General features: G+C 40.3%; 1 protein-coding gene across 1 annotated transcript in view; it reads right to left on the reverse strand.

Annotated features, from left to right (window-relative positions):
* Window positions 1-21294, reverse strand: part of ubr3 (ubiquitin protein ligase E3 component n-recognin 3) — a 37230-nt gene that overhangs the window by 5881 nt on the left and 10055 nt on the right. The window contains exons 20-33 of the mRNA XM_074694740.1: window positions 20759-20900; window positions 20384-20488; window positions 20134-20304; window positions 16862-17307; window positions 15885-15973; window positions 13195-13344; window positions 12517-12650; window positions 12038-12148; window positions 11610-11810; window positions 11258-11394; window positions 7290-7375; window positions 4651-4756; window positions 2483-2583; window positions 1387-1511 (exon numbers count right to left, since the gene is read on the reverse strand). Coding sequence (XP_074550841.1) covers window positions 1387-1511; window positions 2483-2583; window positions 4651-4756; window positions 7290-7375; window positions 11258-11394; window positions 11610-11810; window positions 12038-12148; window positions 12517-12650; window positions 13195-13344; window positions 15885-15973; window positions 16862-17307; window positions 20134-20304; window positions 20384-20488; window positions 20759-20900 — 2104 coding nt within the window. The remainder of the gene's footprint in view (window positions 1-1386; window positions 1512-2482; window positions 2584-4650; window positions 4757-7289; window positions 7376-11257; window positions 11395-11609; window positions 11811-12037; window positions 12149-12516; window positions 12651-13194; window positions 13345-15884; window positions 15974-16861; window positions 17308-20133; window positions 20305-20383; window positions 20489-20758; window positions 20901-21294) is intronic.

Genomic DNA, 21294 nt, shown 5'->3' on the forward strand with positions numbered 1-21294 from the left:
TCCTCTGGGCTACGATCTTTGTTCACACTGCATCTTTTTTAACAACTCCAATTTAATTACAAAGCAGTTCTACCAAATATGTACGCCCAACGTCCTCAGTGTGGATTTAAAATCCATCCTAAGAGCAGCTGAGAAAGCCTGCACTCCTCTTTATGAGAGAAGTAGAAAGATATTATTCCACTGAAGCATTATGGATGGAAACAACCCTGAAGGGGAGGTTTAAGCTATTTGTCTTTTGACATTCAAGCCAGCCACTCACTAATACAGATTTAATAGACTGAAGATAGAGAGACAATTAATGCAACAGACTCTCAAGTAATCATTTCTTTCTGGATAATGAAGATCGATAATGTTCACAGTGTAAATCGTGTGAATGAAACTGGGAAGAGATACATTTATCTCAATAATAAAAAACAGAGTTAATGATTTACTGTTTCTGTAGACCGGTTTTGAGGAATAATCAGAGGAAACAATCATGAGATACCAGTAAATGTTTTACATCTCTTAAAATACACACCTTAACGCAATTAAAGCTTTGTTATGTCCCACTGTGTTACTGAAATTCTGATACTGCAATATTTGTGTGACCCAAAATTGAGCACAATCTTTACATAATGAAATACCTATTAAAACTTAAAGGTCTCATATTATGCAAGAATCACTTTATTAAGTCTTTTAGTGAAATTTGTGGGTCTTTGGCTTTCCTCCCAGCCCACAAAATGTGACATTTAATGACAAAACCTGTACTTAGTAGTGCTTGTGAGTTTAAAATCCTGACCTAAAACGAGCTGTTTGGAGTCTGGGGATTTGCCGACGTCAGCGATTCACTTTTTTGACCATTAAGGAGCAAGTCTGATCTGATTGGTCCACCAGAGCAGATACCCCCACCCCCACCCCTGGGTCCGAACCTCCGACCCTGGAAATGTGAGTATTTTAAATGCAGTGGAGCAGATGTAAGAGCTTTTCCTCAGTGTCCCCCTGTTTCTGTGTTAGCTTCAGGTTGCTAACTTTAGCTGTGTTAGCCTGTTGTTTTAGCCTGTAATGTTACAGTAAACGAGCTTCGCTGTTTTCTAAACATTGTGCACTCGGAGCTTGAGGTGCCGCTCTCAGTGACACGGAAAAGCAGGACAGTATCAGCGGTGGCTCATTTACATATGAAGGTCACGCCCACTAAATCAGAGCGTTCTGAACAGAGCGTCTACGACAGCCTGGAAACAATGCTGCTGTGCTTGATTTTTTGGCTTTTTGGACCAAAACATGTGACTAACATTTCATGAAGACATCCATGATCAATATTAAACTGCAGAAAAGGAGCATAATATGGGACCTTTAAATGTTTCATTATGAATCAAGAGAAAAGCTCTTCTATTGTGAACTCAGTTTTACCTTCTTGAGTGCTCCAGACGTGCTCCAGGCCTGTCTTTCCTCTGGACTGAACTTGGTTGAGAGTGCAGTCAGAGCCTGTATGAACTGCAGATTGTACAGCATTTTCACCACACATGTGAAGTGCTCTGCACAAGAAGAAAGCACGCCAAGCAGAGACAAAGAGAGAAAAAGGAAAAGAACATTTCACACATTAGTTACTTAAACTCATTATGCAAATATGTGGGCACATGTTTTAAGTCAAAAAGAGAATTAATGGTTTTTGGAAAAAAAAACACTTTTAGAGGGTTGCAGTGATTCACAGGGGCTTTATGTGGGTTTCAGCTCTACATAGAAAGCTTAACCAAGAGTGCGCAGGGTAATTAGCAGAGTACATCAGGTGGAAAATGTAGCCTGAAGGATGTTCAAGTTGGGTAGAAAGAAAAACAAAGAGTGCAATTTGTTTTTCTCTGCAGCAAAGAGCTGCCGACAGCCTCAGTGCTCTGGTCACTGTGACAAGTGTCAGTACACTCAATAAAAAGGTAAAACTAAAAAAGGAAGCAATAACCGTAAAGTAATCCATTGAAAAACAGCCAATAGCAGCAGTAATGACTCACTCGATCTGCTGTAATGTAAATTCGACAATGGCATTATGAATCATCCTCCATAAATACAAAACTGGATCCTCAAACACTGAGGGTATTAAAGTGTAATTGTTTCAGCCAGAAGCTACGACCAAAAATTGCTTTTGCCAATTCCCCTTGGTAAAACTAATTTAGTCATCAGTGATCGATCACATGTCTCCCTTTAAACTTGACTGCGGGGTGTTGGGCCAGGTCTCTAGATGGCCTTTCTCTGCTGAAGAGGCGATGGAGGAGATGCAGCGACAAGCCACAGATGAAGGGCACGGTAAGGAGGAGCAGCCCTCCCATCACGAGGGTCATGGTCTCTCTGATCCTCACAGCAAAGCAACAGCGGGTGGAGCATAGATAAGAGATGTGAAATGCTCCTTTGCAGCACTCAGACCTGATTACAGCTGATAATGGGGCTGTCCTTGAGGGGCAGCCACTGAGAGGACCTGCTCTCTTTTAGCGCCATGGTGCAGACACAGGAGTGATACCTTTTCTCAGAGGCTGGGGCATCGTTAGCACAAAGATGATCAGGAGAGAAGGGACATCTCTGAACAGCATGGGTACCTCGGGCCTCTCTTCATCAAAGTCACTGTAACATAACAGAGAAAAATTTAAACACATATGTATTAACTGAATAAATTAATGTTTGATCAAATAGTGAAATATGGGAATGGCTCGTTTGTTGGTGATCAAAACATTATTTTTGATGATGCATTCCAGGGCGTAAGAAAACCAAGATGTCCATTTGATTGTGTAACAAAGCTTTGAACAGAGTATTCTGATGTTAACATGCTGTTAGCTGCTCTTGCATGATCACCTGCTTTTGCCAAAGACTGTTTTTCCTGTATGTGCTGAAGCCTGCTGATACCTGATTGGTCAATACTAGTCAGACTCTAAGGCCTGAACCACACGTATATGGATATATTCCTAAACGCACATTTTTCTGTCCAATTGGGCCTCTTAACCACACGAACGCGGCAATCTCACCCACATAAACAGAGATTTTTAAAAACAGATAAAAAAGTGAAGAAATAAAAAAATATCCAGTTGAGTGGATCCGTGTAGTGGTGTTAAATGGAGCTGGTGTTGACACGATGACGTCAATTCATTTCCATTTCCATTTCCTGTGTTTGACTGCGCATGCTTATAACGTTCTTCTTCTATGGTTTTCACATTTTGCAGGCTTCAGAGGCGATCGTTTTCAGTTTGGCCTCTTTGTATGGACTGAGATATTTCTGTGGTGTGGACGGAGATTTTTTTTAAAACGAGGACAAAGATTTCCGATCAAAAAAATATCCATTTACGTGTGGTTCAGGCCTAAGTGTACCACAATCAAAAACAAGAACATCTCATGTGCTGCAAATTCAGAACACACAGCACAAATTCTATATTTTTACATAAGATTTGTAAATAGAGAATGATGTGGGCAGACATAAAGAACTGTGAGGAAAATCACACAATTTCACATGATGATGAGAGCAAAATTACTGACTACAAAGGGTTAAAAAATACGTGGGCAATGGCTCTGTTAGTTAAATTTGCTTAACAAACACATGGCTTAAAAGCTCTATTCTGTGAACTTCCTTAATGCAGCCCTGGTTACACATTCATATTGTGTGCCATCTCCATTTAAATGTCTTCTGTTCTGTTGACGATTCAGCGAGGTTCCAATCTCCTTGCTCTTTAAAGGCCTGGGGGGTTTCATCGAGAGGAACTGCTCTTAAAGAATAATACCTTCCATTACCAAAGCACTCAGCAGCTAATTCCTCTGTGCATTGAAGGAAAGCCTTAGAGGATCCGGCTTTCAACCCTGCATGGACCTCTGCATACAAACTATATTTACCAACTGTGAAGTCCTCATGCATTTCTCTTTGGTTAATATTGTATAACTGCAAGAGCAATGTTGTGCATCTGTGCGGAAACATCTCTCTTTGTCCTATTTAACTGGATAAGGTTGACTGCCCAAGGGTGTCAATGACAACGATCACCTCCCCAAAACCTTAGCGGAGTATTTTTAAACACCAAACGGCTCCCCTGAGAATATTTTATGGCTGTGAGCGCTTTAATAGTAACAGGTGTAAAAGCTGTCTTACAACACTAACAGGGAGGAAAGGTTGTTCAAGCTCATCACGTTAAGTGCTGCAGGAAGCTTCTTTTTTTTCCTTGTTTGTCTGGGCTGCTGGTCTGAAAAACTAACACATGCAAGGAAACACAATGTTCTGACATACAGGTGTGATACAACAAACAGAGGAATTGTCCTTTGTATGGTGTAAAATACATATTTGAGTTGAAGTAAGGTGGACAGCTAAGATGCTAGGCTTGTGTGGTGTTGTGGTGCAGTTTTTCCCAGTACAGTGAATTTGACAGGGTCGTTTTGCTCTTTGTGGAGTGCCCGGTAATTTGCCAGATGCAGCAATTATTGGTATCTATGGAAACCACGCATGGCCCCTTTTCTGTTTTTAGCTCCTCTTTGTGCGAAGAAAAGAAAAAAGCTGTTGGGGGCAGGAGGAAATGGTGGTGTTTAGAGAGAGGACAAAGTGGCACTTTGATTGCATGTTTACCTGAGGGAGGAAATGTACAGCGGGGGAGTGTGAGGAATGTATGAGCAGATTTATAGATTTAGTCTTAGCGGGGTTACTCAAAGAAAGTCACTCACTCTGCCTCTCTACTTTGTGTGACCTGAGTCAGCTTAGTCCAGGGGTTATAGGCTGAATCGATGCTGTACAGACGCATGTGCATGGCCAGCACATGGAACAGCTGATCTGAAAGAGGAGGAAAAACACACATCATTGTTACGTTTTCAGCAAGGTCTGACATGAACAAAACCAGCAAGTGTGTGTTTATCTCAGTGTCTGCGGTCACAGCCCAGCAGCACCCGCTGTAGATCAAATGATAAAAGCATCTAACTTGAATGGACTGCCGGCTAATGGTTTGGCTCAAATAAAACCAGGCCGGACCAGATGGATACATGGTGCTGCTTGACAGCCTCGAGCAACTCTTTGGTAAGGTCACACCTGTTTGATGTGAAACTAATGGAACATGAAGACACCCCCCTTCTGCAAACACACAGTCTTTTATACACACAAAGGCTTATAACAGCAGGACACTTCACAGCCTCGATTGTCTTTGTCCGGAGAGATTTTCTCTTACTACATTTATGACACTGCAGCAAGCCTGGGCGAAAGGCAGAGGGTTGACCCTGCTCATCTAAGATGTTAGGTAACATATTCCAAAGTGAATAAACGTCCTTGTCTCTCCTATTAGTCCAGAAATAAATTAGCCCACTTACTCTGAACATGAACTCAATCTAGGACCTTTACTGCAAGACATTTAAGTTGCACAAGGGGAACAGATCTAACTCACATGTGAACAGCGGGAACACAACAGCCTTCTGTATAACCGCAACCTTTCTCAAAGAGCAACACTAATCCTATTTGATTTTGTTTTACAAGGAATTATGATGCTGTAATGCAGCAAAGTGCTTCATAAAACAAGCTCTGCAATTGTGCTGGCATGAAGGATCCATACTTAGAGCAACACTGCCCTCCACAGGCAAACAGAGACATGGCACATGAAAAAACAAGGTGATATGATCAGTCTTTTTCTGCATCACATTTATCTTATCTGATTGCTGCTTCTCTCTTTCCTCTCAAACATTCAGCTCTGACCAGATATTCACCTGGATTAGAGAGAAAAACAATGTAGGGATGGTAAATGAATCAGGATTTCAAATTGTTCTCTGACGTTGCTGAATGTAGATAGTGAAAATGATTATTCAAAAACCTAAGACCAGTCTTAAATAAAAGCATTTGCATGTTAAGCCTCTACTAATGTTTCTAGATTACTTATATTATTGATTATTCAGATTAGTTAACATTTTTTTCAACCAGACACTGTCCACAAAACATTTCCACTGTACTTATTCTGACGATCAAATACAGAAAATGTCTGGTTTTAATAAAAATATATAATAATGTATGTGACAATGTGTTTTCTTTCTTGGAATAAAACTGTGCAGAAGGAGTAAAATAAAGCCTCTCAAATAAGGCAGCTGTCAACACTCACCAAGTGCAAAACTGAGGTCATCTCTGTTTGTCTTTCATTCCCACAGCAGTAAAAGCCACACAGTCCCAAGATTATTTCAAATATTCACAGTTAAATAAACCATTGCGAGCTGGACTGTATACTTCATTTATCTGATCATTTCAAGGGAATTGTACGCAGTTTGCCACTGTGATCCATCATAACCTCTTCGCTTAAACAGAGAAAGTGTCTGCTGAGAAACAGGCTTAGGAATCCCAGGAGCTCCCACAGCTAGCCCACGTCTGCCGTTTTTCCTTCGAAGCTATTACCCAAAGAAGAAGGAACACTAATGTACTGCAACTGAGTAAATTTGGCTGTCAGCACGGCTACATGGTTAATGTAGCTCAAAAATGGCCAACCTCCGGTGTGAAATCTCTTTTCAGCCACTCAAGGATGACAGGCCATTTCACTGCAGCACACACAGCTTTGACAGAATAATTAAACAAACAGAAAACAGGGGATGGCGTCGGCACAAAAAACTACAGCTTTGGGTACACTTCCTGAAATATTTCATCCTTCATCCACAAACCTTCAAACATTGATTCAAACTAAAGAATTTGACTTTTATCAAACAAAATTTTAAATAAAAATCTTTTCGCAGTGGTTAATGTTCAGCTTTTTCTTGAGTAGATATATGCCCTTGTCAGCTTTGACACAGTCAACCAAAACAGCACTTAACCCATTTGTCTGCTTCATTTAGCCTGCCTTCTCCCTTCTCCCTACAGCTCACATGGGACTGCGTCAGTCCTCGCTTGCCATTTCTAATCGTTTGTTTGTTTCTTCTTTTAATCGTTCAGCTGTAACACAGAAGAATGAATCGGATCTCCAGTCAGACACTTGATTAAACAGAGGCTCATGGTAGGTGAAGTTCAGCTTTCTGCAACAGCACAGGGCAAAGTTCAACATCAAAACACACCAGACAGTGCTGCATGAAGCTGTGAAAATACTGCTGGTCACTGAAAAACCAGGGGAGAGGATCTGGGATTCTCTGACATTCTGGTACAAGATTTAACTTGTTTTTACCTGTGTACAAGTAGGTCCTGAGGAGTGCTAACCTAAAGTCTTCCAAACAACTCAAAACTGGTATGACTAAAAACAAATACATATTTTTCAATGTAGGACTGTATTCTCCAGACAAAAAAATGATATAACTGTAAGAAAAAGTGTGTCATCACATTTAACAGATAAAAAGTTTTCTGGGTAAACACTCACTGAGACATGAGCGTTTGGCAGCAGCACTGGCTCCTCCAGAGCACAAGTTTCCTCCCCGGTGAACAAGCTCCAACTCCAGGTTTGTCCTGAGGAGACAGGATCATGGTTAGATTAGATTATAATGATCCGGTGAAGAAGGTCCAAGTAGTGCACGCACAAACTACATGAAACTCACTTACACACGCAGGTGTACCATCTTCTACCATCATCATGAAACATGACCTCTGAGAAATGAAAATCACACTTAACCCATTTTGCCCCACCGGCAACAACTGGTGCCGAAGTGTATCACTGTAATTTTCCACTCACAATAAAAAATGTCAACATAACTAACACGACTTTTTCCACTTATATGCTAGTAGACAACTTAGACAAAGATTCTGGTTTATACAAAATAGTTTCCAAGTGGTTCCTGTCACATAACATCATCTGCTTCCTGCTCCTTATGGTGGAAGACATGTTGGAAGCAAATCGTCCTGGAAAGAGCTAATTTTCATATTTTTCTTATGATTTCCCCCAAACATATTTATAATCATTTAATCATTCAAGTCTGTAGAGTAAGCCTCGCCCCAAAAATTGTACCTGGGATAAATATATTTTGTTCATGGGCTTATTTCTGTGAGTGGTAACAGAAGTTGCAGGTGGGCATATAGCTAGTCGCTAACTAAAAGAAAACACTGCCTGCAGGATTGCACATAATTTACTTAATAGGTGCTATTTTCTTAAAACACAAGTATTTATCATAGCCAATGCCCACACCTAATACCCCCACCCCCCCCTACACACCGCCTTTTTAAAAAGACATTATTAAGACTTTATAATTATTTTGTTATAACCTTATTAGTATTATAATTTGTAATTAGAGCTGAACGATTCCTCGAATGATTCGAGGTACTCGATTACAAAAATTACTCGAGTACTTTTCTCCGCCTCGAGGAATCGTTTAATTTTACAAAAGATCAAAGAGTGGTATTTTAAACAGAGCTGAGGCCATATTAAGAGAGTTTTCAGACCCCTAAAGCTATCTCTTATACAAAATAGCAACTAGCAACAAATCTAGCTTCTTTTCTGGAGTTTGGAGACTAATGGGTCGTTCTACGAAACGGGTGCCATTTGGGGCCGCAACATTTGATGAGATGTACAAGGCACAAAAAATGTGTCAAAGTGTGTTTACAGATTTTGGAGCTACCAAAGCAAGTGCTCTTACTGACATGCTGTTTCAGAAAATTCTATTTCTTAAAGAGAAAAATTTTCATTTGAAAAATAACTGCTCTTTAACTAAACAAAAATGTATTTTACCCGATTACTCGATTAATCGATGGGATTTTCAGTAAAATACTCGAATACTAAAATATTCCATAGCTGCAGCCATAATTGTAATTATTTCTATATAACTATTAGGTGACCTGGTGACAAACTGTGTGACCACCGGCAACAATTGTTGCCAGTCATAAAAATCCTATTTCCCTCAAATCAAAGTTTAAAATGGAAAAAATAAATACACAACATGGTTCAACGGGATTCAACTGATAAAACTATATGCCGTACAACTCTGAAGAAAATTTGGGCAAAAATGGGTTAAAGGTCAAACGAGGCCATCACTGACATGAATTCTTCAGTGACTGAAAGACTTTCACAGAAGCAATGCCTGATTTAGTCATTATTGATTTTTTTTTGTTCATTCACAGACATAGACCTGAGATATATGAGAGATTAAATGAAGATTTAAATGGATGACAGAATGAATCACTGATACAACAATGATCCATTCTGAGTACAATAACTCTGACACATACAAACTCTGTTCCAATGGTTGGTTTTCTCAGAGTGGATGGTGCTAGAGGTGTAAACTGCTGAGTATCATCATATTCAGCTTTTGGTTATGCCTCCTCCTTCTACCACTTTGATTATGAAGAAGAAAGATGCTGCCTACTCAAGCCATTTTGCCACTTAGCGCCTGCTTTGCAGCAGCAATTCCGTATCAAGTAAATGACAGCTTTCCAAGTCTGATTTTGAACAAGCTGGACCATTAGCATAAAAGCTGTTTCCAGCCACAGTTCATGCATAATCCCCAGTACCCGTTTCCCATGCATAACCAAACACATTTCACTACGAATTGTAATTTTTCCTCAGTACCAAAACAGCTAAAAAATAAAGCAAAACCTCTTACTAAGAGCATCGATGGTGAAAACAGATAGGTATTACTAAAATAAGACTGATCTGGGCCTGTTTTCATTCTGCCACTGGCCATTTCCTTCTATGGGCCAAGGAGGTGGGGGCAAATCCTTGGGTTTCCTGGGAGAAAAAGCAATTTCACATAGATAATGCAGCCACGGTGAAGCTCCATCTGGCTTTTGCTGATAAGAGTGCCCCTGTGACAAAGGAATTTTCCACTCCTCAGGCAATTTGCGCTGTTCATTGAACTTCAGAGAGCCAACAGGCACCCAGACACACTCAGGGGATCTTTCTGCTCAGAGTGGAGGGCTGAGGGATCCGAGGCACTGGGTGGGCAAAAGGTCTGGATGGTTATGCTGCAGAAAGGGCAGCGTTTGTAGAAGTGGAGAGGAAAAAAAGTTGAGACTTGAGTTGAGCTGAAAAGCGGTCATAGTCTGACCTGTGGACAGCTTGTCAGGAAGAAATAACTACATTAACAAGGAGAATGAGAGATTTTATGTGTTTGACTGTGTTCTGGCCTTTTTATCTGACCATGGGTGAAGGGTGACAAGCAATAAAGACTCCAGGCCAAATTAGAAAAGGTGCATCGAGCTATAAGCACACACTGAAATGTTCAACATCAGTAAAATATACTGGTGTGTAATGTCTCTCTTCTAAGACCAGTCAAAGGAGGTGACATAGATCCACAGAGTCTGACTCAATATGTGAAGATGGAGCAAGGGTCAATTTTCAAAAAGCCTACAGTGACAAATGTGTGAATGCTGCTTTGTTTTAGAGGTGCCTTGCTTGAATCCCCTCCCAGAGCCAATGCAGCACTACAAGGACAAGTATGAAGTAAACAAATCGACAAATCCTTTACAGTTCCCTGAACAAATTTGAAAAAAGGCGTAAAACAATCTATATACTTTGTGCGAGAGCTCTGCTACAGCTGCAGTATTGAATTTCAGTTCGATATCAAGTCGTATTTGAAAGGAAACTTTTATAATGTCGGAAGCTCACAATGAGAGAGGACACTTCTGTTCCCTTCTTTTGCATGGACTGTCATTGTTATTCAAGCTGAGGAGCTGACATTAACAGGGAACAAAAGAGCAGCGTGGCATTTATCCCACTGGTCTTAAAAGTCAGTGGTGTGTGCATGTTGGTAAAAATGTGTGAGGTGATGCAGAAATAGGATTACCAAGTCAGAGGACAGAAGACGCAGAGGGAAAGATGAACAGAGGTGCATAAACATCCTTCACTGATGCCACTTTTGTTTAGAGGATATTTAAATGCTATTTTTAGCCCATCTACACTGGGACAGCCATCAATGGACAGCCTATCAAATGGCTTAACCTGCAATTCCATTTATAATTTTACTGAGGTCTCAACTACACTGTTATTATGCTAAAAAATGTTTTAATTTGGTTAGATTTTTTGCAGGGAATGAACTCCAAAATGAAGATGACATATTCACTATCATCAGGAAAAGCACCAAAATCTCAGACTTTTATCATCCGTTCCAAAGCCAGAGGTCTTCCCAACCAAAAAATCACTCGTCTACAGTGCCTGAGTTTGTTTTTTAAAGTCATAAACTGAACCAGTGAATATTGTCAAAAACACATGCAGACACTTTTATAACCTCAGTGCAAAATGCATCCCTGAACCTGAGGAGTACCAACAAGCTGTAGCTTCTTTGAGCAGCAAAAATTCAGACACCACGCCAAAGGCTGATGCTCTTGTCAACGCAGCTAAAAAATCTAAATAATGACTCTTGAGGAGGGTTTTATCTGCTGAGTCCCACTTAAACTTCTCACCTTGCCACGGAGTACATGAAGAGGAAGTCGTTGTCAGGGGAGCCCGGGTTCTTGCCATAGTCCATGTATTTCTTCTGGGTGGTGTTCTTGATGTCTTTAATAACCAACTCCATCTCCTTACTCAGGTTGGATTCAGTCTTTGAAATGGAGAACAAAATTTTGAGAGTTAAAACTTATACAAGACAAAAACAAACAATAAACAATAAAGCTTCCACTCATTTGAAATTAGCTCTTTGTTTCTGTAGTTTATTATCGCTGGTTGGTTGACAAGCAGTCAATGACAATCAAGTAATGACTGTATGTTTAAAGTGGAGCCATTCACACCACACATGGGGCTAATAGGGAAACTTACAGGAAAGAGGCCTAGTTTCTCCTGAAGTTCTTCCACCTCCTTCACAATCACACTCGTCTTCTTATTTGTGGGCGCGTGCCAGGAAGCAGACTCTGTGCCCCGACCAGGGCGACAAGGTAGGACACTATTGGCAAACTGTCGACACAGTGGGCAGGTAAATTCACCTTTGTCAACAGAGAAACCCTGGAGGACCTGGTCATTCTGGAAGAGAAAGAGGTAAATGAAAAAACATACTTCACCTTTACAGTCTTAACTCAAAACCTTAAAAGAGGCACTTCATGTTTTTTAAATACATGGGCAACACACAGGACTAATGACTTAAATAATGCATCAATTGTCAAAGTTGTCATTGATTTGGTGTTCCTTACATATAACTGGTGTAATTAGAGTAATGAAAAATCATTTCATGTGGTCAGGCTTGCTCTTACCCTCAGAGATTCCATGTATGACTTGTGGCAATCTATATGCAAAGTGTGTCCGCAGGTTTGGACGTACACGCCCCCATCCCAACCTATTGACACGGACTGCAGACAAGAGCTCTGCAGAAGAGGAAAATCACATCAGTTAGTCTTCAGGACACTCAAACTCTGTAGCCTTATGTTTCTGTTTTTTTAAAAACAAAGTATATATGTTAAGTTTTAACACCCTTTTATCAAGTTATATCCAAGTTACTTTGTATAATCATTTCTGGTTTCATCTTGTGATACATGCATTCCTTTCTTAATAATCCATCATGTTGATGTTAACAAAGCTGCCATGAATGCAGACTAGATACAGGAAATAAAAACAAATCATGAAAGACTTGTAATAGAACAGTGAGTCTTGTTGTGACACATCCAACTCAAACCCCTAATTGAAGTTTAAGTGCTTTCAGCACCTCTTTCTCTGGTTCCCTGAAAACACTTACATCTTTGAAGAACCGCTGCATGAGTGTGAGCCGGACGTCGTGAGCCACTCCACATGTGTCTGCTGCATAGATGTGTTCATCATCGGTGGTGGGCAGATTCTTGGCTTCTTTGTTTTTGCAGCGATGCCCGAGCACTAAAAGCAATCAGAAATGTCAATGAGGCCATAATGTGAGAAGCTTATAGAATTCTTTCTGTTATTTCATAATTCTTCATCAATCTGCCTCCCTTAGGCTCTGATTATTTTACTTAATTTAATTTCAGATATATCAGAAATAACATGGCACTCAGAAAAACAGACATAGGATTCAAAAGATCCACTCCTTGTCAGTAGATCTGAGTTTTTTCTTAATGTTGGGGTCATAGCCTCTTTAACCCTTTCTCAAAGTGACTAATCACATATCAAACATGCCATTGTCCTGAATGACAGTGAGTGATCCTCCTCTGTTCACTGAACTGGAAAACAGAAAATGATAAATGAGCCAACTGCAAAAACAGTTGACCCACATATTTAAAGCAGGATTTCCAGAAGCTGCGGCTTCAAAGTGCCATGAATAACTGTTTCGATTTCAAACGTGTTAAAATAGAATCATCATGTATTTCTCTCTAGAGGATCTAAAACTGATGTGATCATCCTGTTTAAGCTGTTAATGTCTGTCTAAGCAAAGACTATGCAGTACCTGAGGATGCTTGGAGGAGAACTACAAGGCCAGTGGGTCTGTCCTCGGTGGAAGGTCCACTCTGGCCACAGATCACACAGTCATAAAGAACTTCAGACTCCATCACTTCAGACGCTCCCAAGTCCATGGCTGCTTCGGTGTCGGGGGATTCTGGTAGTAAAAAACAATAGCAGAAAATGTCCTCAGGAGTTGGAAAATGTCACACTGCAGAGGTGACAAACTTCTATACAACAACAATGACATACCAGTGAGTGAGTGATTGTTCTGAAAGTGAATCATTGATGTCAGAACTTTAAAAACTTGGACAGAAAGCGTCATTCTCGCAGTAAAAGGAAAAATAAGGAACGAAAATGACAAGGAAGACTTATGTGATGCCGTCTTTCGTCTTTCATTCTTTCATTTTTTGCTCTCTTATTTTTTATTTTTGATTAATCTACTTTTTTATTTAGTTTTTCTTGATCTTATTGTTTTTACCTTTTTTTTTAAATCCACCCTCCTTGTTTATATGTGCTTATTTATTTATTCTATTTTATTACTGTAATTACCTTATTCTAATCCTGATTTTGCCTAAATTATGATTCACCCTGGTTTCACTTATAACCTTTTCGCTTATACCCTTTAGGCCTTTAATTGTTTTATCGTTTGCTCATATGTATGCTTTATTATCATAATTCTTTCATCATTCTGTTCATATTTATTTTACAATTTTATATATTTATATTTGATGTTCTGATTTTGTTTGTATCTGTCTTTTATTGCCCTTTCCATTGCCTTTTCCTCCTTTATCTCACTGAGTTTATGTTTTTAGCTTTTATCCCAGTCCTCATGGTCTCACTTTATGTTGTATGGTTCTTGTATTGTCTGGGTCCCTGACTATGCTTCCTGTTGCCCTCATGCATGGTGTCTTTCTGCACAAGTGCCTCTTGAACTGTGTGTTTTGTTTTTGTGTTTCTGTGCTTGTTGTTGTGTTTCTGTAAAAGCACTTTGTAAACTTTTGTCTTGAAAAGGTGCTATATAAATTAAGTTATTATTATTATTATTATTATTATTATTATTATTATTATTATTATTATTATTATTATTATTCTCTTCTAATCTTTGAGGAATTCACTTATTTGTACTGCATCATGCCCTTCAATGGCAATGATAGAGAGAATTAGGAACACCAACTTGGCTCATGTGCAGTGAAGTACAGAACATTCATACATTAATACTGGGAGCAAAGGTAAATTTAGCCTCTGCCAACCTTATCTGCATGACCAGCAAAGCATCAGAGATTAATTACTGTTGTGAAATTAGTTTTAAATGTTAAGAACTGTGTTCAATTTGAGCTGTAGATATTGTGCAGAAATGTCAAGCTGTGTTGGAAATTGATTTATTGCTTTTTGGAGAAATATGTTCTCTAGAGAGGTCACTGTGTTCCTGGGGAAATGAAGGATGCATTACTGTAGATGTCATCGCCACAGCTTTTAGCCCCAGGCCAGCCCTGTACATAGAGCCAACACTGTGCGCGCATGCATAGAAACAAACACGTGAAATGGAAAACAGGCCACTAACAAGGTGTGGGTGAGTAGATAAATATTTTATACAGAATCACAGTTGTCCAGGGTTTGGACTGCTACAGTGATCTTATTTTTTTAAAGGATTCCAAAATCCTTATTGCAAACCAAACAGCCTGTGTTTCTACCTTACAAATCACATCTTAATTCAAGTAGTGGTGATGAACAGCCAGCAGTGAGCTCGAAGTAAAAAGTGAAAGTTTCTGCGCAGCGTAAAGTGTGTAAAAAGAGGTCAGCGTCCAGTCCTGCCACAAAGGCCTGTCTGTTCACAGCAGCTATTATTCACTCACTAACCATGCTGTGTCAGGGTGGGCCCTTTGAGTCCAGTCCACTATTAGTGCTTTGATCCTATGTGCCCTCCACCAGCAGCCACCCACAATCCCAAAGGAGCACTCTCCTCTCAATTTTTCCTAACAGGCCTGCAGAGACCACAGGCTCGGACTCGGCCCGCTGTCACCTTGCCCCAGTGAAAAAGGCATCGCAATGATGGGTTTATTTCAGCCAGGAGCGCTGTTCTTGAAGGGCTACTGCTGAAAAAATGTCCTTTGAAAAAGTGGGAATGTTTGCTTTTGTGCCTTTGGGAGGTCTTGGAAACCTTTGTCAGAACAAAACTAGTTTGAGAAGCAATTCCTATTAGAGCTGCAGCTGCACAAAAATACAGAGGTGTCAACAACCAACAGTGAAGAAATAAACAGTGTACTGTGCAAAGACTTTTCGTTACGTTTTCAAAAAGACATGGCTCAATAAAAAACAGAGGGAAGAAAAAGGTTAAATAATAATAAAAAAGGGCTTTAAATTTGACCTTGAAATCTCTTGATTATAAACCAGTTTAGAGAAAGTTCTCAAGCAGTAAAATAAGTAAATATACTCAATAATCATTCCAGGCTCAGTTCAGGGGACTGGGGCTGCAACAAACTCAATACTAAGCTGGTATTTACAAGTATCATAGTTTAAGTCTACCCATAAAGATTGCATGTAGAATAGAATAGAATAGAATAGAATAGAATAGAATAGAATAGAATAGAATAGAGTAGAGTAGAATTTATTGATTTTTATGTAAACCAAACAATTGAATCGTCCAGTGAGATCACAAGTTGGAAAAAAAAAAGATTATAGCTTGACTTCTCTTACCAACATCCATGGCTGTTTCCATGAAACTCTTCTGCCTGGAGGCGAATTCAGCCAGCAGCTTCTGCTGTCTTTCTCGTGCCCTCTGACGTCTGAAGGAAAAAATAACATGAGTAGTTGAACTATCGTAAAAACCTAATTAGACTTCTAAGATATGACAGGCTTAGAAAATAAAAACATGGAGATCATGTATTAACAGAAACACTGCTTGCTGTTGACCCATCCATCCAAATATTTCACTTCTCAAAGGCAGTACAGTATCCTGGTAAGGGCATGTTTCACTTGATCACCTACAGCATGTGTAGCAGAATATAGACGGTAACATTTATCTCTCACTTAAACATGCCTGTGCTGAAAAGTTGGAAAGGTTGATCGTTAAACTAACACGGCAGGTTGAGTGCCACTCTGCAGACACGCGGGCGAGAGCTGACTGTAAATTAAGTCCCTAATAAGAGGACATAAACAAATACTGACAGGAGCGTCACAGCTCAATAATCTTCACTGATGGCTTCAGGGTTGCCGACAACCAGCATGAGGAATGGACAGCAGCTTTCCACCTTTCGCTGTGGCCGACTCCACTGCTGCCTGACGGTTGCCTTGGAAACAGCAGTGGATCGTGTGAATTTGAGATATTCTACCTTTACCTGAGTCTGTGGGGTGAAGCCAAGCCCAAAAGCAGGTAATTATTACATGGTTATAGCCCATTCCATCATCATTAGAGGAGGGGAATGGGAGACATGGGCTAGCAGGTGGATGTGAGGTGAAGAGCTGAAACCCTAAAGGTTTTACTGGCTCCCTGGTGTAACAGCCAGTCGAGTTCTGGGAAAAGGTAAAATGAATATTCCTGATATCCATATAAATTAGCAGTGATTTAGAGAATCTTCACAGCCTCTGTGAATACACAATGAGCTGTATTAGCAAATAGCATGGAGCTGTCCAAATGGAAGGCTATGGAGTGAAAATATATGTGGTATTAGTACCTCTCCTCTTTATCCATGGCTTTCTTGTCTGTTGGACTGTTCTTCTTTGGTGGAACAGGAGGACAAACCTTCCCACAAATGTCCTGGATGCTACGTTTGATTTGGCAGCTGCGCGTGGCCGCCTTGGTAAGGATGCGCTCAATGGCTGTGATGCCGTCTCCATGAGCGTGACGAGTTGTGTCCATGTCCTCGAGCCAGGAGGCCGACAAAGAGTTCTGCCTGGTTGACAGCTTCTGGTGGAGCTTGATGAGGAGGGACAGCATGCTCTCCCGGATCTCCAGGATCTCTGTCACCAGCTGAGGGGGTGTTCCTGGTGGGACCCAGCGTGTTGAAGAACTCTTGGGCCTGACAACTTGGGCAGCTTCAGTGCTATTGCGGTTGATTATCTCTTGGAACTTTCTCCTGCGCTCTGCTACGAGGCTGAACACCTGAGCCTCACGGAGGTTCTAGGAAAGCACAGAAAGATGTACAGGGAACTTAATATTTGGTTTACATTTTTGTGTTGATAACATAAGGCCAATGAAAGAACACCAGGTTTAGATGCATGTCATCCTAACTCATAGTGCTGCACCTATAAAGTAGGGGAAATCCCACTCAAAGTCCTACACAGTGTACATGATCTCGTTTTTGTTTTAGGAGAAAAACTCTGTCAGAAATTTCTTTCAGTTCCCAGTTATTTGAATGCTTTGTCAGATGTTAAAGCACCAGCGTCATCTTCTAAAAATACATCCCATGCAGTCTATAAAGCTTTGATGTATTGGAGAAGTGCGTCATTACCATAGTGAGGCAGGCACGGTACACTTCAAATTAAATAGCACTCATAAATTTCAGCTGACGGTTCACAAACACCGTCACTAAAAGCACTCAGAACGACCATATTCTTGGATAAAATTTAAATCATCCTGATGTTAGAGCACAAAAGCCGTCTGAGAGATTACCCTGACCTGACCTGACAGAGAGGACCTGAGCGGCACTGTTAAATAAACATTCATCAAACAGTCCACTCTGGGCAACATCAATCATATTGACATGCGGTTAAAAAGCATTTACCCAAACCTGCATTACACATGTAATTAGTTTCAGCAGTCAAGAGGGAGGAGAACTGCTGAACCAAGGCATTACACACACACCTAAACACACCGAGGCAGATGTCCTCTGAGATGCACAGAAAAACAAACAAGTGCAAAGAAACTCTTTTGAGGTAAAGATAAAAAGTCGACAAATGAAGCCGCCAATGGCATCAAAGCCATCAGCCTTTTTACAGAAATGGATGTAGATAGCTACCTCTCTCCAATTCCCTGTTAGACGCCGGGAGTTCTGTGGAGTAGGTACAGCAAAATGAACAGAAATAATGTTGATATGAAAGAAAAAACATGAAAGAAACGAAAATAATAAAATGAGATGATGAATGAACCATACGCATATTAGGGCACATCTCCAACAAATTGTGAAAAACACTTGGAGTGGTTTTGATGTAATGTGCATTTGGGGTCATAGCAGCATGCTTAGTGAGGCAATTAGATGGAGGTAACAGGATGTGGATCTATCCTCTAATGCGAACATGAAAGTAAGTATTGAATATCACAAAATGCATCTAATAGTTCTTTAATAATGAAATCCAAAATAGAAATAAGTCTCATTAAATCCTAATTAGACCAATGATTGGTGCTGGAGAAAAGGCACTTGCAATAGACTCAAAGCAATGACTCAGAATTTAAATAATTTAGTAACACATGAAGTTCATGCAAAAAGGATCTGTTTGTGTTTTGTTGATCCTTCTTCTTTTAAAACATATTTTCTGGTCCCATGATTCACATTATAATACATACAATGAGAAAATCTGTAATCGCAGCAGACAAACTTTTTTCTTGAGTATTCTTCATGAAATTTTAATGTGAAATTTGCTTCTCCCTATGATCCCACAAACAGTCACCACAGTTTCTTCTATCTAAAATCAGCACTTCCAGTTACTGTAAATCCCACAGTAACATAACTCTGTTTGTTCTGTCACTAGAGCTTTTTATTTGAAAGTTTAATTCGACTTTTTATCTACTGAAATGTGTTGTTAGACTACAGCCCCCCTTTTATTTTAGCTGCAGCCTCTACAAACAAAATATCTTTTATTGTGTAAGGTTTACAACTCTGTTGTTACACGGGGCATTTCACTGGTTTACTTCCACACCAAGGAGTCTTTTTATGGCAGCATCTGCGCCATGTGCTGTTTTGTGTGTCACAATGAAGAAGTGGGAACAGAGCCTGACTGGTCTGTGCTGGTCGACTGGATAACAAGAGGAAACCAACGCAAGCCTGACAGCAACACAGGCCTGACATGCTCCACACATGCTGAGTGTTTTCAGCCTTCTAGACCAATGCTTACCTGACACCTGACAAATCAAAACTATTTGTCTTCTACTTTATTTCTCAGTAAAGTATCAGGGTCTGAAATGTTAGATGATTACTTTTATGGTTTCAGGTTTTATGAGGCCACTCATCAGCTCAATAGCCACGTAGAAATGGACCCAGATATTCCGCTTGCATTCGGTTTATTTGCTCAAACGGAAAGAATTCAACCTTTGTATACACCTCATTCCAAAAGAAAAGTGCCAATCTGAATGGACATTTAATTGGTTTCACAGGGGTGGAATATTCCTTTCCCCAAACCGATTGAGGTTTCATGTATCCACTCAAATGGAAAGTTGTCATGGTGCGTTCTTTCAGCGCATGCGCAGATATGACGTAAGATGCAACTAGAGACGTTCCTCAATTCTAAAAATGGCGGCGAGCAGTCAGCACTAGAGGAAAGTTTGTTTTTGGTCCAAACTTTGAAGAACTAAACATAATTTCAAGACTGGTCGGACACTCGCAATACGGAGTATTGCAATACCGTGATAAAAAAAAAACTGTTGTCCTCCGTCTTTGATAAATCACGTGATGTTTACGTTTTTCTGTGCATGCCCCGTTGAGTATTCTGTTTGATTAAAGCGGCGCATGTAGACCAGAGATTGGAATATTCCTTTCATGTATACTATTGTTTTCGGAAAAGTCATTCAGAAAGATTCCATTCGGAAAGACGAAAAACTCCTCATGTAAACGTGGCTACTGATGTTTTATTCTGGCAGGAAACATGGAGCCACTTAAAAATAAAAACTCAGTACAGCAGCTAGAAATTTTCGATGTAGCTTTGTTTTCTGTGATATAGCACAGCTATTATTAGGGTTGTGATACAGCCCAGCCCAATAGCAGTTAACTTTCTATCTGTTCAATTGTTTTACCTGGCCATAGGAAGAAGCTTCAGTGCTGGTGCTGGGAGGGGCCTCTCTTTTCGCTTCAGGAGCCGTCTCAGGAACCCGAACCCTCACAAAGTTGATGACGTGGTGCAGGTTGGAGAGGAGGTTGGTGCAGGGGAACCAACTGTCATGGCAGTGCTCTTCAATGCAAGGCTCCTGGAAGGACACGCTTACGTAAAATGCTGAGAAGTCTAGAGAGTCAGAAGCTGATTTAAACACTCATATCTAATCTAACCTCATCTTCCTTGTGTTCTTGAACCTGGTTGTCCAGGCCCAGCTCAATCAGGTAGAGCACCATGCACAGAACGTGCTCAGACATGTTCTGATGATCCATCCATATCTAGAAGAAAGAAGTTAATTATACAGTAATGAAACACATAAAACTCATTTTCTAAAACGTTTAGACTGCTTTTTTAATATCTTCATTATGCATCATTTTCCAGCTCATCAGTCATAATTTTATAACTACCTTACAACATGTTAGCACTAATTAATAAAACAATCCTTTTTGTGTACCAATAAACATGGAAAATAGAGGTGCTTCCAGTTTTAACTCAGGGACTGAATTGAGATGCATGGCAGCACTTTACTACACCACATAAAAGCTCACCTTGTAAAGCAGAGTGAATATCACAATATGAAGCGTCTTGCAGTGTAGCAGCCTGATTAGACCTTTGTAACAAGAATGCAGAGGAGTCCTCTCTTTGTATGGTGGCCACGGGTTTCCAGTGTGGATACCAGACTGTTTTAAACTGTCATCATCAAAAAAATGTCAGAAAAGAGAATTAATAAGCAGGAAAATCAGTGTTCAGAGTCAATTCACAGCAGAAATGCTTTATAGTCTCTGCAACCAAACAGCTGATGGGCAGCACAGCAGCTCACTCTATTAGTGTTGATGTGATCATTGTTATATAAAACCAGGGCCAGCCTGACAGGCAATCCATCATATTCAAAGTGTGTGACTGAGCAACATGAGGCTGCATCACTCTCTGAAGGTGGGAGAGGCAGCTTCAATATGTTTCAAGGAGAAACATGCCTCGGTTTCATCTGGCCTAAACCACACTAAGTGCCCTGGAAGAGCAGGTGGTGCATGTGAAAGAGGCACAATAATCCACATCGCTGATCCGTTCATTCCTTCAATCACAG

The sequence above is a fragment of the Halichoeres trimaculatus genome, unplaced genomic scaffold (assembly GCF_033239565.1).
Source record: "Halichoeres trimaculatus isolate MK-OKI-2021-1 unplaced genomic scaffold, fHalTri1.1 fHalTri1_scaffold_19, whole genome shotgun sequence".
NCBI classification, from domain to species: domain Eukaryota; kingdom Metazoa; phylum Chordata; class Actinopteri; order Labriformes; family Labridae; genus Halichoeres; species Halichoeres trimaculatus.